The sequence below is a fragment of the Lontra canadensis genome, unplaced genomic scaffold (genome assembly GCF_010015895.1).
Source record: "Lontra canadensis isolate GAN:19392208 unplaced genomic scaffold, GSC_riverotter_1.0 scaffold41, whole genome shotgun sequence".
NCBI lineage: Eukaryota > Metazoa > Chordata > Mammalia > Carnivora > Mustelidae > Lontra > Lontra canadensis.
In genome coordinates this window covers 5,268,826-5,285,208 of record NW_022631035.1, presented here as the reverse complement: position 1 = coordinate 5,285,208, position 16,383 = coordinate 5,268,826, and the positions used below count along the sequence as shown (strand labels likewise).

The 16,383-nt window shown below is 57.4% G+C and overlaps 2 protein-coding genes across 3 annotated transcripts; both read right to left on the bottom strand.

Moving 5' to 3' along the window:
• Positions 1-2,693: 2,693 nt before the first annotated feature.
• On the bottom strand, positions 2,694-6,800 carry TRIM65 (tripartite motif containing 65). 2 transcript variants are annotated; one of them, XM_032870586.1, is made up of 6 exons: positions 6,384-6,800; positions 5,020-5,115; positions 4,538-4,771; positions 4,277-4,451; positions 4,111-4,176; positions 2,694-3,622 (listed from the first exon to the last, which is right to left on the bottom strand). In XM_032870586.1, exons 1-6 carry the CDS (start codon positions 6,789-6,791, stop codon positions 3,048-3,050), a joined length of 1,554 nt encoding a protein of 517 aa, XP_032726477.1. In that variant the 5' UTR covers positions 6,792-6,800; the 3' UTR covers positions 2,694-3,047. The 2 variants fall into 2 exon arrangements, with proteins under 2 accessions (XP_032726477.1, XP_032726476.1); XM_032870585.1 differs by lacking the exon at positions 5,020-5,115.
• Positions 6,801-8,601: 1,801 nt separating this feature from the next.
• Positions 8,602-14,647, bottom strand: MRPL38 (mitochondrial ribosomal protein L38). The gene is made up of 9 exons (XM_032870587.1): positions 14,518-14,647; positions 14,231-14,410; positions 11,715-11,849; positions 11,430-11,638; positions 10,844-10,916; positions 10,667-10,712; positions 9,528-9,686; positions 9,156-9,292; positions 8,602-8,959 (listed from the first exon to the last, which is right to left on the bottom strand). Exons 1-9 carry the CDS (start codon positions 14,582-14,584, stop codon positions 8,823-8,825), a joined length of 1,143 nt encoding a protein of 380 aa, XP_032726478.1. The 5' UTR covers positions 14,585-14,647; the 3' UTR covers positions 8,602-8,822.
• Positions 14,648-16,383: the final 1,736 nt, after the last annotated feature.

Below are 16,383 nucleotides of genomic sequence, written 5' to 3'. Positions count from 1 at the left end.
GCTCCAGATGCTTGCTCCCATGACCGCCAGCTTCAACATCTTACCTATTACTTTTAGCATTTAGCACCTCATCTGCAAAGCATGTGCTCGTAAGCCTTGAAAATCCTGGTGGATGTTCATGCTCAAGTTTCTGGAAACTTCAGTTCTTTACCACTTCTCTTCTGTGTTGAACTCCCTGTTGCTAGGGTCCCAGGTCTTCCTTCCCCTTCATTGACTTTACTTCTTTACTTTGGAAAAGCACATCTTCTGGGGGCTTCCTGAGAATGGATGTGAAAGTGCCTGCAAAGGTCTTTGTTCAAGCTCTGACACTGTTTGGCTGGGTATGGAATTCTAGAATGGAAATCCTTTGTCCTCGGAAGCCTGGCTCCATAGTCTTCTAGCTTCCTGTCCCATGATACTCCAAGTCACATCTCCTACAGTCGCCATGCTGTTCCCTCCCATTCCTTCCTGCCTGGGGAACAGCAACCTCCAACCCAACTCCCTCAACTCCCCTGGCACCTGAGGCATCTTTTAAAATCTCTCCTGTCCCCTTGCCCCGCCTGGGTGTGCCTATGTGCCTATCCTCCTGATTCGGCCTCACAGAAGCCCAGATACTAGATGGGTGGGGCAGAGATTTTGGAAACACTCACAGGCTAATCAAATCCCCCTCACAAATGTTACACCCCCAAATCCATGCTCTTTTTTCCCCTCCCAATGTGTTTTTCCTGGAGAGGAAACAGACTTCTGGCAGAACTGGGTGAACTAAGGGCATTTCCTTGGAAGCAGCTTTCCAATAATTTGCAAATGCCTGTCCCATGCCTACTTAAAAAGCACAGTCTACAAAAAGGCCAGCAGCATCTCATCTCATAAATAAGGTCAACAGTCACAATAAGGAACATTCCTACAGAACAATATGGAAAGGACTGACGGCCTGATAAAACGTAGTATCATAGAATGAAGACCCCAAACCCTTCCCACCACAGAAGCAGAGGGGGCTCTCTTCCTTTCTCTCCCCCTTTCAGGGTGTGGGAACAGCTTGTCACACATGCGTGCTGGGGCTTTGGGCTAGGGGGTGGGTTGGGGGTGGTGATGGTCAGAATCTGTACATGGCAAGAGCCAGCAATGCCGGCCACTGGGCCAGCCCAATCCTGCTTCCCTCGCTGCTGCGTCTCTCAGCAACTGTCGGCCCAGCTGTGCAGCAAGGTGACTGTCTGCTGTCACTTGGTCAGGATGTGCACTGCGAGAGCCCCCTCCCCATGTCCAGGGAGTCCCCAACTTCGGAGTCTTCCTCGAAGCTTGTTGCCCGGGCTGTACTGACCAGAAGCCTGGCCCCGCCCTTGAACAGAGCCACAGGCTGGGGAGGCACCTGTAGGATGGGGCGTGCGGCTGGGGGCCACAGCTGGGGCCACGGGATTGCATGTGTTATCCTTTAAAAAAATTCTTGCAAAATAATTATTCACGAGTATGTAAAAATGCACGTATAGCACCAACAGTTGTAAAGCCAACATCCTTGTAACCACCACCCAGATCAAGAAGTGAAGTGTTCTGAGTAACAGAATTACAGCTGCTCTAGGTCCCAGCGCCCACTTTCCAGAAACACTAACAAACGTATGTCCAGGTAACATCAGGAAAGCATCATCTGAGCAGGAAAAACAAAAACAAAGGGAGCCAGCGCTGGCCCAGCGCTATACACAACACTGTACTTAGTCCCCACACCCTGGGTGATGGGGACAGGGGCTGAGGCTGTGCCCAGCTAAGACGGCTGATCGGAGCGGGGGCAGGGAGGGCCTGCCTGCCTCAAGGTTGCTTCATTTTGACCACGTGTACACAAAACAGAATCTTCAGGTGCTCATCATTATTATTATTTTTGAAGATTTTGTTTATTTAAGGGGGGAGGGGTAGAGGGAGAGAGCGAAAGGGTCTTAAGCAGACCCTGACATCACGACCTGAGCAGAAACCAAGACACCCAGGTGCCCCTTATGTTTCTGTTGAGTAACTCCAATGAACTCAGCCTACCTACGTAGCCACGGATAGGGGCAAAGCTTCCTGCTCAGAAATACGCATCGTGGTGGAATTTTTACAGCCCCAAATAAAACAATGCCAACATGTCTGATATGGGGTCCCCTGAGCAATCCAAAAGTAGAGTGTCCTTACGAGAGCTTTCATAGGCAGAAAGGGCACACAGCAGAGAGTATCCTTGGCTTGCCCAAGTTTGCCCTTCTGCCACCTTGCTTTACAAAAGACCTCCAATGGCACCTGTCCGCACTAACCAAAAGAAATCCGGAACCATGCTAATGCAGGTCTTTTAGGAAAGCCAAGCGGCAGAACTTGAACTTTTGGAGGGCGGAGGGTACCTGTATTAGGGAAATAAATTCTGATGGTCATTAGAAAGACTGTTTATATGGTTATCATTCAGGGGAAAATATTAATACCGTGAAAAATGGGTATGCTAAATTTAAAAAATGCAAAAAACACAAGTGTTTTTAAAATGCAATCACAAGGATGTACAAAAGCAACGAAGATCTACCAAAATGTTAAGAAAAAAAAAGAGGAAGGAAGTAAAAAATCACTTTTCTCTAGGTTTTCCGCAGGAATTGTCCATGCATTGTGGCCCGCCGCCAACCTCCCGCCCACCGCCCCACTCCTTTGATCTACGTCACCTTCACCGGGGGCCAGCGGGCCGTGGAGTGTGTGTGCGCACCACACTGTGCGGGGAGGTCTGACTGCGAGTGCTCGGCTGCAGGACCAGGAGCCCACGGGCGCTGCGCCAGCCTCAGAACGCCGCGGCAGCGTGGAGAAGTGGGCTCTGCTTGGGCAGGGTCCTCCCATTTTAGTCCCTTTCTCGTCCCCGTGTCCTTCAGTGATGCTGGAGAGTGAACTCCGGTTGGGGGCTCCCTCCCAACCTCTCTTCCCAAGTGGCCCAGCCTAGTTCTGAGTTGATCTTCTGACCCAAAGCTGGTCCCATTATCGCTATGGCCTCAGGTCCCCAAGCTAGGGTCTGGGCAGGTTTTGGGCACAAAGGTATGGTGGCACCTGCTCCTGGCCCAGAGCTCCATCCGGTTCCTTCCTCAGCTGGGCTCCAAGGCCTCTTCCTGGAGCTCCGAAGGGAGCCTGGCCTCGGGCCGATGGCACAGGGTCAAAGTCCTACCCTCCAGGAGCCAGAAGACAGGGTAGAGGGGCTGGGTGAAGATGGCATGGAAGGTATGCAGGCGCTGGGTCCTGGGCTCCAGGCTGTAGAAGGTGAGGCAGCCAGAAACCAGGTCCAAGTCCATGCCCAGGAGCCGCCCCGACACCTCTGGGAGGAGCTGGGCCTCCCCGTTGTGCCAGGCCTGCGCCCTGTCCTCCTGAACACAGAGCCCCCAGGAGCTTGGCCCACGCCCGATGTTGTCCGTGTGGGGCCCCCGCTTGCGCCGCGTCAGGTCTGGATAGGCGACGCCCAGAGTCACCGAGTGGTTAGATGTGTGCACCTCCCAGTAGTGTCGCCCATTCTGGAAGCTCTGGGTGCACCGCACCTGCCAGAGCTCGAAGCTGCCTGGCCCAGCCGGGTCCCGGGGCTTGTGACGGTGCTTTACCTGCTGGTCCTGCCGAGATACGTAGAGGTGGCGATTGGCGCTGTCCGGGTCGAAGGTCAGATTGCGGTAATCTGTCAGGGACAGATGGACGGGGGGAAGGTGAGCAGGCAGGCACCTGTGCGCCCTCACCGTCCTGTCCCCAGAGGCAGGGATGGCAAATGGAGCTCTGCCAGGGCAAAGCCACACGGCTGTCAGGCGTGCAGCCAGGGGCGATGTCCCCACAGCAGGCAGCCACCTCATTTCAAAGATGAAAAAAACTGAGCCGCCCCAAGATAACCTAACTTGGTAACTAGTGCGAGAATCATAACCAAGCCCAGGTTTGCGGGGCCAGAATCTGCTTACATGCTCTGTTGGGTCCACGTGTAAGAGGCTGTCCTCCTAGGACAGGTGCACAGAGGGGGAAGGGCATGGGGCAGACATCCTGGGCAGGGCAGTCATGGCATGTGCCCCCCCACCCAGGTATACACGCACCCTCCCAGACACGCACACACATACGCACAGTGTACACATGAACGCACAGTGCACACACGTCTGTGCACACACATGCCGGTCTCCTTACTCTGCCAGAGTTTCCTCCTCAGTGGACAAACTGGGCTTGGGACTGGTGCCAGGGGACCTGGGCCCTCTAGGAGGCAAAGAAGTGTTAGGGCAGCAATGGCGGGGAAGTCCTGGTGGGCAGAGTTCTGACCCGCCCCCCAGCCCACCCGCTGTGGGGTCAGCCTTACCCATGGGGCCTGAATCAGCAGCCTCAGCAGGTGCCCTGGGGCGGTCCCCCTCCTCCAGGAGGAGGCCACACAGCTGGCTCAGTGACTCTTTCAGGCCGGCCAGCTGCTGATGTTCGTCCCACTTCAGAGGAGTCAGAGGCCCAAGAGGCACTGGGGGGGCCAGGAGCTGTGATTCCTGAGCCCCAGGGACAGTTGCAGTGAGCCTGTGTGCTGGGGGCAGGGACGCTGGTCTCCCCAACCCGCTGCCCTGAGGCCTGCTACCTGGAGGAAGGTGCGGTCATCCGGCTGCTGCAGGAGGTCCCGGACCCTGCGGTCATAACGAACCAAGGCCTCCCGGTGGCCCCGCAGTCGCTGTTCTGCATCCTGGGCCTGTGCTAGTGCCTGGGTCTCGGCCACCTCGATGTCCTTCAGTGCCGAGGCCCGTCGCTTCTCCAGGGCCTGCAGCAGGCCGCGGAACTTGCCCGAGATCACGGAGGCCAGGGTGCAGGCCGAGGTCTGTGCGGGCGAAAGAGTGGTGGCCTAGGGTGGCCCAGGCCAAGGCTGCCCTCTGGGCCGAGGGGTGGGGATGTGGGGAGCCAGGGCCCCTGGAACCTTTCCCCCGACGCTGCTCGGTCTCTCCCTCCCCGCTGCCCAGAGGTGTTTTCAAGGCAGCTCGCACCTACCACCCAGTGTCCTGGGAGTGCCTGGGGCTGCCCACAGGACGCAGCCTGAGCACGCAGGGGGTGGAGCAGGTGCGCCGGTACCTGGATCTGCCCGCTTTGCCGCTGCAGCTCCTCCAGCCGCCTCTCCACCTGCGTCACCTGCTGCTGGCCGACCTCCAGCGTGGCTCTCAGCTGGGCCTGGGTGCCCACCAGGGAAGAAGTGACAAGAGGGGACCAGGGGTAGCTGTGAAGTCCTCCCCTCAGTCAACAAACAGGAGGGATGTGGGGCATCCCCTCCTCGTGCCACCCCAGGCAAGACTGACCAGTGGACTGGCCCCGGTCTGAGACAGGCGTGAACGGGGTCAGAGGCCCCGGGAGACCCAGGCAGAGCCCACTCCCAACCCGGAGCGGGGAGGTACACAGGCAGAGCGGAGGCCGTGGGCTTTAAGCCTGGCCTCCAGTTCTCTTGCAGGCTGAGCAACCTGGAGAGAGCACCCACGGTCTCTGGGCTGTCAACACCCCGCACTACCCCCGTCAGTAAATGGTGGGAGCCACACTCCCGGGTCCGCAGCCTTGAAGGGAAGGGGTGACAGGTCCAAGCACCGAAGCTATTTGACCAGCAGGCAGCGTGGCCCACGTACAGGCTGGGTTCTTCCAGATGCCCAGCCAGACCTCAGCCCCAGCTCTGGGCATGCGGGAGAAGAGTTCACCCCTATTTGTGACTCCTCTGGTACCCTGGAGGGTCAGAGTGTTGTGCTTTTATGGGAGCAGGACAAAGCAGCATTCGCCGCCCCTGGTCAAGAGTCTTTCGCTTCTGCTTTTCCAGGCCACAGTTTCTTTATGAGTCAAGGGCCATCAAGATCCCCACTTCACAGATGATGAAACAGGACAGAGAAGTTGATAAACTGGCCGGAGCTGTCAGATCTTGCCAGACCCATTGTCTCTGTCCAGGCCCATGGCCTCCCCCACTGTACAACGTGCCACAGGCAGGAAGTGGGGAGGGGCACCCTCCTAGTTCCACCTGACTGTCCCCCTGGGATGTGCATCTGTCCTCTCACACCTTGGGCGTGCACATGCCCCTTCAGCCTGCACGTGCCATTTGCTTGTACCATCTGCCACTCCCTCCCTCCCTGTTGCTGTCACCTGCTGGCCTGCGCTGCCCACTTGCATGCCCAGAGCCTCAGCGGTGACATCTCACCGTCATTCTCTGTGACTTCTGAAGCCACAGGGGCGCCCTCCCACACGCCAACCTACTCGCCTGCAGAGCCCTTTCCTTCACTCCATTTCAGCCCCTCCGTGCTGGGGTCGCAACCCTGGGCCTGTCACCATCTCCGAAATCTCTATTCCAAGCACCTGTTTTCCCCTTTTATTCGGGAACACACACAAACATCCCAAAGCCTCCTCCTGCTGAAGCTGCCCGCCCCAGCCTGGGCGCCGAGAGACAGGGCAGGGGACCCCGGTGTCACCTCGCGCTCCCGACGCTCATCGTCCAGCAGCGCCCGCTCGTGGAGGAGACACTCGTTCACGGTGCACGCGCTGCATATGCAGCGAGCCTCGGTACGGCAGAAGAGGTCGAGCGGCCGCCCGTGCCGGGGGCAGCGCGCGCCCAGGGCGGAGCCAGAGGCGGGGGCCGAGTCCGGGCCGGGCCCGGCGCGCATCGCCTCGAGCACCGCGCTGAGCGCCACATTGCGGCTCAGCTCGGCGCCGTCGGGGAAGGGCTTCCGGCACTCCGGGCACACCTTGTCGCAGCCGCGTCCCCAGTCCCCGATGCAGGCCCCGCAGAAGTTGTGGCCGCAGGACAGCGTCACCGGCTCCACGTAGAGCCCCAGGCAGATGGAGCAGGTCAGCACGTCCTCCAGCCGCGGCTCGGCCATGGCTGAGGCCTCAGCGCAGCTCTGCAGGCGGGGGCCCGTGCTTCCGAAAGCAGCCGGGGCTAGGGGCGGGGCCTCCGAGGTCCGGCGGGCGGGGCGGCGAGGGGCGGGCCCAGCGGGGCGCGGCGCGGGGCGCGGGCTCCCCCGAGAGCCGGCGGGAGGAGCGAGGGCGCGTCTAGCTGGAGCCGAGCGGCTGTCGCCTCCCCTACCACCGACCTGGGCCCTCGGGGCTCCCAGTTTCTTCCGTTTGTCCGGGCTCCGAGCCACCCTTGCTGCGTCACGCCGCCCCAGGGTGGGAGTTGGGGTCCGCCTGTCGGTGGTCCCACCCTGGGAGCGCCACCCTTTCCCCCAGACCTTCTAAGCAGCTCCTGTGTAGGGGAGCGGCCCCGCCTCCAGGTACCAGAAACTTTGGGAAGCCCGTTGGGCTTCGGAGCCTCTTCCTGGCTGAAGTCCCCCACGCAACCCCTCTGGGCCCCCCATCTGGAAACCTGGACAACAGCAGCTACTTCCCGGCAGTTTTGGCGATGAAAGGAGACTGCACGAGGTCGCCCGGTCCGAGAGCGCTGGGCACAGGGCTGAGCTCCTTGGCGGCCTCTCCTGCCAGGAAGTGCTCCGCGGCCCTTTTCCTTGTGCTGTTTCAGCCATCTGCCAGATTGGGGTGTCTCCTTTCTCTAAGCTGCGCCAAACTTTGGTGCTTTTAAAGTAAACAGTGAGGTGGAAATTTCTGGTCACCAACACAGAGACCCATCGAGTGTTTTTTTTCACACCCCCCACAGTTCAACTGCTCTTGGAATCCACTTTCCCTGGGGGCCCCCTGCTGGGGAGTTCCTTGTTCGCAGGTGGGGAGTTCTGGGACCTCACTTTTTTAAAAATTAATTAATTAATTAATTTAAAGATTTTATTTATTTACTTGACAGATCAGAAGTAGGCAGAGAGCAGGCAGAGAGAGAGGAGGAAGCAGGCTCCGAGCTGAGCATAGGGCCCCATGCGGGGCTCTATCCCGGGACCCTGGGATCATGACCTGAGCCGAAGGCAGAGGCTTTAACCCACTGAGCCATCCAGGCGCCCCTCTTTTTTTAATTTAAAGATTTGAAGGAAAGAGAGAGCAGAGAGTGAGCACACAAGGGGTGGGGGTGTATCAGAAGGAGAGGGAGCCCAATGCAGGGCTTGATTCCAGGACCCCAGGATTATGACCTGAGCCACCCAGACGCCCCTGGAACCTCACTTTTTATAGAGGATTAGCAGAGGAGAGGGATTCTGGGTCTAACCCACCTGCCCTGGGGCAGTGCGCTGGGCCACAGGGAGTTGACAGAGGATTAATTCTTGTTTTTCTAACCTGGCCTAATTTTGAGGCAGGGTTCCCTCTCGCTGCAATGCAGCACTCCATCTTCTGTCTTGTAATACGGGGAAGGTAGGTCTCCTCTTGACTGGCTACTTAGAGAGAGGAGAAAAAACACACTAACCACACAGAAGGGTACGGGGGCTTCTGGGTGTGCTCAGAGGTCTCACACCTGCTGCTCAGAGCACCCCAGCCTGTCGCTGGGAGCCGCCACCAACCATGCTGTGAATACCCAGCAAAGAACCAATGCTCAGGGCTGGCAAAGCTCTTTCAAGAGCTCTGTGGGAGCAGCCAAGCCCCGCTGCCTTTCTTCTGGACCCGTCTCCAGCCCCCTGATCTCAGGGCGCGACACCCTTCAGAGGCAGAGTTGAGGGGCTCACCTCCTGAGGCGGGAGGCAGTTCTCTTTCCATCCATGGAGGATTACAGAGCCATCGTGGGGTTGGAGCGCTCCCAGAACACAGATCCAGACTAGCTACAGCAAAAATCATCTTTATTCACATGTCCCACCCCTGCCACCACTCCCGGAGAGCTCTTTTCATTCCCAAACCCTGGCCCTGCTGGGAGGGCCACAAAGGGGCTGCCTCAGGCAGGGCCTAGAAGCCCACAGCCCCGCGAAGTGGAGCTGTCTTTATTGTCCCTGCTGGTGGATCCCGAGGCCTACTCTGCTTTCTGAGGTGGGTGGCACTCTAGCCACTTAGTAGATGCCATAGGTGGGTTCGTGACTGTCCCTGTACCGGTCCAGGTAGCGTAGGGGCTGCCGGTGGGGGAAGCGCTTCTGCTTGGGGTGGTAAGGGGGTGGCCGCACGAACTCAAACACAGGCTCCCGCATGTCTGTAGGAAGAGGGGGTACGGGTGTGGACTGACGCTGGACTGAGCCCCTTTCCCTCGTCTGTTAGCCTGCGACTGCCCAGCCCGCCCACCCAAGGAGTGGCGTGCCTGCCAGTGGCACTTCTCCCTTCAGGTCAGGAGAGGCCTGTGAGCTCAGGCCAGCTGCCCCTGCCCCACCCCCAGCCCACTCTGGCCTTACCCAAAAGCTGGTGGAAGATGTGGGTGACCGAATCATCCCAGCGGCACTGGAAAAAGGCCAGGCCAGCTGGTGTCATGGCTTCCTGGTGCTTCTTGTAGAAATCAAAAGTATAGAAGGTCCGCTGGGCAAGCTGGTAGCTATAAGAAGATGGGGAGCATTTAAGAGCAGGGAATGGGGCCTCAGAGCCCCACACCCCTCCTGCAGCCCCACAGGGAATCCTGAGAAGCCCCTTAGGATCTGCCTAGCACAACTACCCTGCTGCCCACCTCAAGCCCAAATTAAAAGACCGAACCGAGCAGGACAGACCACTCCTCGGGAAGGTGGCCCGAGAGGGGAGAGAATGTGTTTGCGGGGTGGGAAGGGGGAGATTACCAGGGTGAGGGCCGGGTGTCCCCAGAGAAGTCAATTGGCTTATCCTGCTTGAAAAGCAGGAAGGCGAAGCGGTGGAAGCCGGAGCCGCGGGCAGGGAAGGGGGGCAGGTATGGACAAGTCTCCTGTCCTTCAGCCACGCGGTTGCCTGGGATATTGGTTCTGGAGGAAGGAAAAGTATCCATGAATTATCAAGGAAGGTGGCAGCGGGAGATTTCCATCCGCATGTTCCCTAGAGACTGATGCCACTTCCTGGGAGGACAAACCCTAAATGATCTTCATCCGACAGTCAAGTAGGAGGCCCAGCTCTGGGACCCCCTGGATAGATTCCAAACTTGTGAAGGGAACAGGAGGGGCTCCGAGGCTGGGGATGGGTGTCCTCCAGATGGTCAGGGAGAGAGTGAGGTCTAGCAGACCGTTTACTAGGCCGCAGCGAGCCAGTGGGGCCGGCTGGAGAGCCACACCGGCTCTGGGCTGCATCTCTGTTTCCTGAAAGCTCCGGGGTTTGTCAGGGAGCGTCTGCCCATCACGACACCATGATGGCCACTGACCTGCCCCACACAGAACTCCCCAGAGAGTCCCTCTGCTCAGACTGGTAACTGCAGTTGACTAAAAATGATAGAAACCAGCCCCTGGTCACAGGCCCCAATCACCCAGAAGTCCCAAAGCTGGGGTCAGCCGCCTGACCTCCACCACACTGGCGCCAGAGCCAAAGGCCACTGAGAAAACAGAAGAAGCCCAGCTTGGGCGGCCACAGCTGCAGAGGCCTCTCGCCGTACTTCTCCCATCTGATTGTCACAGAGCCCCTCAGGGTGGCTAAGGCTTGGGGTGGCATTGCCCTAGATTTCCAGATGAGGAAATGAGTTCAGGGAGACAAGAGGCCTGTGAGAACAGCCAAGGCCTACTGCCTGCTTTTTCTTCCGGACCTGTCGTCAGCCAGTGGATTACAGGGCTCCTGACAGCATCCGGAAGCAGAAGTGCAGGCTGCCACCTGGGGGGTGGCGGGGATGGGGTGGAGGTTTAAACCAAAATCCCACCGCCAATCCCTGGTGGAGCCGAGACTGACATTCAGGTGCAGCTCTTTCCAGCACACAAGCGCCTCCTCACACGTCTCTGACCCCTCCCCCCGCCCAGGTACTCACACCAGCCAGTGGACGTATTCGGCATCTGGCTCCAGCAGGTGTCCGTCTGCACACAAAGAGACCCCACTCACTGCCGGGCCCTGCTGCCCTTGGCCCTGGCCCCGCCCCAGCTCCCCAGAGCCCTGGCTTCTGGGAGGTGAGGGAGGCAGCGGCCTGGTGTGAGCCCCAGACACCTACCCAAGTTGGTGAGCAGCAGTGTCCACATGGAGCCCTTGTCTGCCTCAAAGGTCACCTCCGGGGCCTGGGCAGCCTGATGGGGAGAAAACAGGGACGGTGTCACCCCCACCAGGGACAGACAAGCTGCTGTAAACCGACCTTCTGGAGGGCAGGAATCTGAGGGAGCTTTGGAGAAGGGAGAGCCCACCCTGATTCAAATGCCCCTGACGGTCCTTTGAGGGGGCAGGTCAGCAAAGAGAAGCGCATAGAAGGAACCCGCACATTTGCCTGGCCAGCGCTCCCTCTGAACCACAAGGTGGCCCGCACATCAATGCGCAGGGGTTAGTGGCAGGAGCACGCCAAGATGGAGCTTCTTTTCATCTTATATTCCTTCCTTCGTAATCACCGTGGTGCTCTTTACCAGGAAACCAAAAGGGGGAGACGGAGAACAGAACCCCAAACCGGCCTACACAGGTACCATGCTTATGCTCTTAACCACCATAAAAACCACCTCTGTAAGTACTTATCAAAAAGAAGCTGTCTGTGGTCCTGTGGTGAGACATGTCTGTACACACAGTGTGGGAAAGGGGGACGAGAGAGCAGTTACCTCCGTGGGTGTGACCTCATTGCCGAGGTACACAGGCATCAAGTCGTCCTCACCCACGGCATAGGCCACATGCAGGGGGACTCGGGGCACAAAGGTGGCACCATGGAACAGGTCTCGATAGAGGCCATAGTACTCAGCCAGACGCTGCTTGTGGTAGGGGCCACAGGTCTTCTCCCACTCGGCCCGTACAGCGTCCAGCGGGATGCGTGCTGTAAGCAATGATGCTGGTTAGGATGCCCGGTGGGGGCAGTGACACGGTGGGGCCCCTCCCCTGGGAGGGCTAACCTGTGCGGAGGCGGGCGGCTCGCTCCTCCTCTGAGTTCGCTCGCAGCTCTTGGAGGACCCGTTTCCGCTCCAGCAGCTGTTGGGTCCGGCAGACCTTGGGTGGGGGCAGCCCAATGTCAATCTTGTCTTTGGGATCTGGGGAGGGAAGGTATGTTGGAGGAAGTGGGATCAAGTCTCAGTGAAGCTGGCAGTCCTACCTGGTCCTCTCACTGGCCCAAGTTCTGCTGGTAAAGCTACCCTTTATTCACAAGACTAAATCATACTGTGCAGTCGGCTTCACAGACCCGAGCAGGGTCCACCTGCTAAGCCAACTGGATTAGACTTGAGATTGCATTTTCTGATCCCTAAACCAGGTCACACTGTCTAGGTCATGAGTTACGCAGGCGGATGATCATCTCAGTTATGGTGGGGATGACCTTTAAGCCTGTTCACACCTGGCCACGGACATCCACCTGAGTCCCCGGCTGAATTAGCTGAAGGTATAAAGACTTAAAAGAAGCAGGGACGCCTGGGTGGCTCAAGCCTCTGCCTTCGACTCAGGTCATGGTCTCCGCGTCCTGGGATCAAACCCTGCATGGGCTCTCTGCTCAGCAGGGAGCCTGCTTCCCCCTCTCTCTCGGCCTGCCTCTCTGCCTACTTGTGGTTTCTCTCTCTGTCAAATAAAGAAATAAAATCTTAAAAAAAAAAAAAAAAGACTTAAAGAAGCATTTCTCATACTTTAATGGACTCACCATACAAGTCACCTGGGAAATTTGTTAAAATTCAGATTCTGAATCAATGGGTCAGTGTAGGGCCTGATTTTGCATTCCTAACATGCTCCTAGGTAAAGTCTGTGCTGCTAGTCTCAGAACACGTTGAGTAACAAGGTCCAAGATGGCTTTCGATCCAATACTTTTTCTGTTTACGTTAGACAACAACAAGATGCACTGAACCCTGATTAAAGATGGATTTGTCTAAAAAAATCCAATGGACCGCAGCTTTTTTCTTTTTTTTTTTTTAAGGTTTTATTTATTTACAGAAAGAGAGAGCAAGAGAGGGAACACAAGGAGGGGGAGTGGGAGAGGGAGGAGCAGGCTTCCTCCAAGCAGGGAGCCCCATGCGGGGCTCGATCCCAGGAGTCCGGGATCGTGACCTGAGCCAAAGGCAGACTTTTAATGACTAAGCCTCCCAGGCACCCCGACTGCGACCTTTAATATAACAAATTTGGATAGTTATTTTATTTTACACTGAGGAAACTGAAGCTCAGGCAAGTCACTCTGAGATAGGGAAAATGAAGGACTCCACAAAAATATGCTTTTTGCTCCTTTTCCTGCTTTTTCTTTTTCTTTTTTTTTTTAAGTAGACTCTATGCCAACATGGGGCTTGAACTCACAACCCCGAAATCAAGAGGTACGTTTTCTACCAACTGAGCCAGCCACACACCCCTTCCTGCTTCTCTTTTTGCTAGGACCCACACCCCCACTTTATGGATGTCTCTTGTAAGGAACGAGGAATTAATGATGTCTTTAGAATAGCTAACATCTAAGGAAGGAGTAGGTAAGAATGACCGCATGAAGCCACAGTATGCGTGTTCCAGACAACCAGCTCCACACATCTCAATGCCAAGATTCCCTGACTCCAAGGAATAACACCTGGGCCCTTATCTTCGTTCTAACTGGTTCCTGGATGCCTGAGAGGACATATGCCACCAGACCACCATCCTCAATAAAAACCCCCAGGCCCCAAGCAAAGAAGAGACCCTCCTTTCCTTTCTGAATCTCCCGGACACACTGTCTGTATGTGAACTCTTTCTATACCTTCCAGAAACTCTTTCACCTTCTGCTGCCTCGAGTTTGATTCTTATCAGTCGTGCATCAGGGATCCTTCTCTAGGTCCCTGGACCTGGCCTGCCAGCATCGACTCCTACAAAACTGATCTGGGTTTAAATCAGGCTATGTGGATTTCATCCGTGTGTCCTCGAACATCATAAAACTGCCTCCCTAAATGCCTCCCAAAGGGATGGACTCAGGAAGTAGGTTGCTCAAGGGCAGGATCCCCAAATCATTTTGCCCAGAGCTTTCAATTTCATTCAGGAAAGAACTGCACACCGATGTGCCCAGCACTATGCGGGCGCAAGGACCAAATAGTGGTCACGTCAGGCAAGATCCCTGTCCTCAGGGATCTCAATATGGGGAGAGGGCCAGGGAAAAGAAAGTCAGGATAGAGTGTGGCCAGGACTACACACAGTATTTCAGGACCACAGAAGAACGTTCTAACACGGAATTTGGGGGCGGGGAAGAAATCTGGGAAGGATTTTAGGAGTATAATAAGGTGGAACTTCAACAGCGGGGTAAGGGGATCTTCCAAATAAAGGAACCAAAAGGTGTGAAAAATCCTGCTGGGACTAAACCGCCCAAAGCGCGCACTTGGGCGCTGACAGACCCCGTCCGCCAGCGCTCCGGGAGGACGCCGGCGGCTCCCCAGCCCCCCGAGACTCGAGGCCGGCGCTCACAGCGCCTGCTCCGGTCGTCCCGCACCTGACTCCTCCCCGAAGTATTCCCGGTAGGTCCGCCACCAGTGCGGGTTCCTCGCCTCCTGCTCCGCCCGGCGCTGGTAGCGGTCAAAGCTGCGGTATTTCTCCAGCCGCTCCAGGTTGCTCACGTCGATGTCCTCGTTGGGCATCGGCCCTAGAGGGGCGGTCCGGCGGCTCAGGGCGGCTGCGGGCAGACAGCGGGACGTGAGGCTAGGTGCGGACGCTGGCTCGAGCCCCGGGGCTCGGGGTACACGGGGACCTCCACGAGCCCCCCCACCTCAGACCCCTCACCCGAGGTGCTGAAGCCCCGCCACCTCCGACTTCCAAACAGCGCGGCTCGCCACCAGGGCGCCGCCATCTTCCCCCAAGACAGCCCGCCGCCGCGGCCGCCGCCTAGGACCCCGCAGAGGTGGCCGGAGCAGCGCCTGAGCACCCCGCCCGGCAAAGCCCCCGGGTTTGCGTCCGACGAGCCCCGCCCCCGCCGGGGCTCCGATTCCTCCTTCCCGAAAGGCTCTAGGTGTTTCTCCCAGTCGGGCGACGGCGGCGAGCTCCGGAAGTGCCCGGTGGCCGGCGGGGCGGAGCTGCGGGCAGTCCGGGCCCCTAGCCTGCCGCCTTGAGGAGGCGTACGCTGCAGCCTGCCCCTCTGCAGAGGGCCCCGAGGCAAGCGGCGCGCGGGTCCTCGAACGCCGGCGTCTTGTGTCCTAGGACGCTCCAAGAATGGGCTCGCTTGGAACTGAACTGTTTGAAAGTTGAACACGGATTTCCACATGCATCAGTGGAAGCAAATAACGAGCACGGATGGCTCTTGAAGTGGAAGTAGTGCCCCTACCCCTCGCCCCCCGTGTCTTTTCTCACTGTCACTTAACACCGGTACTTCTCTCTACAGCAAAATGGATTAAGCATGTTATGACCTTGTGCAGTTTATAATTTTGAAGGGAGAAGGAGCAGCAGATACACAGCTGTGTAGTCCTCTAGTCTGTGGGCTGGGGTAAAAGTTGATGCAAGGAGAGAAGTAAGCTACCTCCCACACCTTAACGCCAGGGCCAGTGATACAGAGCAGTCAGAGGCACTAAGTATCTTACAACCAAAGGGCGGTGACCCGTCTCTACTTGGCTGTTTCATCCAGTGACACCACCCAGTGGTCCAAGCCAGAAATCTGGGGGTCCTCCTCCACACCTCTTCCTTCCTGACCCTCCACGCTAGACATCAGGTCCTGTGGGGTCACGTTTCCATGACGCCTGACTGCCACCCCCAGGAGTGCTGTCCTCAGTCTCCCCAGCACCCCTGCAAGCAGCCTTCTGACCCGCCCCCTCCAGTGTGTCCACAGCCTGGACGCGGTTTCTAAAGCACAAATAGAGGCTCACCGTTTAAGAGTGAGAGCGTACCCACTGCCCTGAAGGTAAACGAGGCCATACAGACTGGCTTCCTAATTCTACACTCATTTCGTTTTGTCTTGAAGGCCAAGCCTGCCCCTGTGGGTCTCCTTGCCGGGTGTCCCCTCTGTCCGGGTACTAAGTCAATGTCCGCTCCTGCCAGGCTGTGCCCATGCTTACAGCCCTGCAGCTCTTCACACAGGGGAAACTCCTCTAGGTGTCTGCGGAGAGACCAAGCTGAATTCCCAGCTTCATGACGTTTCCAAGGGGACACTGATGCTTCCCTCCCCAGTGGAGGCACCGCCCCAAGCAGCAGCTTGGAGATCTCGTGCCCCACAAGAACTCGGTGTGCAGCATGGTCTTCTGAAAGGAGGCAGCGGAATGAGGTGGCTGAGACCCTGGGGCTTTGGAATCTGCCCCCAAGAAGAGGCCCTGCTATTTACTGTCACCTTGGGCAGGCGATTTAATCTCCCAGAGCCTCTGTCCCTTCATGTGTGAGGTAGGACAGAAGTCAGTGCAGCGATTCCAGAAGGTCCCGGCACCAGCCGGCTTCAGAGCAGTGACGGTGCTACAGGGGAACCCGTCTAAGAAATAAGCATAAACTCTCAGGAGTCCCGGCAAGTTCTAACAACCCAGTTGCTAAGAATACACCTATTTAATGGGTCCAAGACAAAGGCTGGGAATTGCTGGTAAATGAAGATCCTTCTGAAAGCTGTTCTGGAGGAGCAGAGAGACAAACGCGGCCTGCTGGTACCCCTCAGCCTCGTCCTCCTCTGCCCTTTGT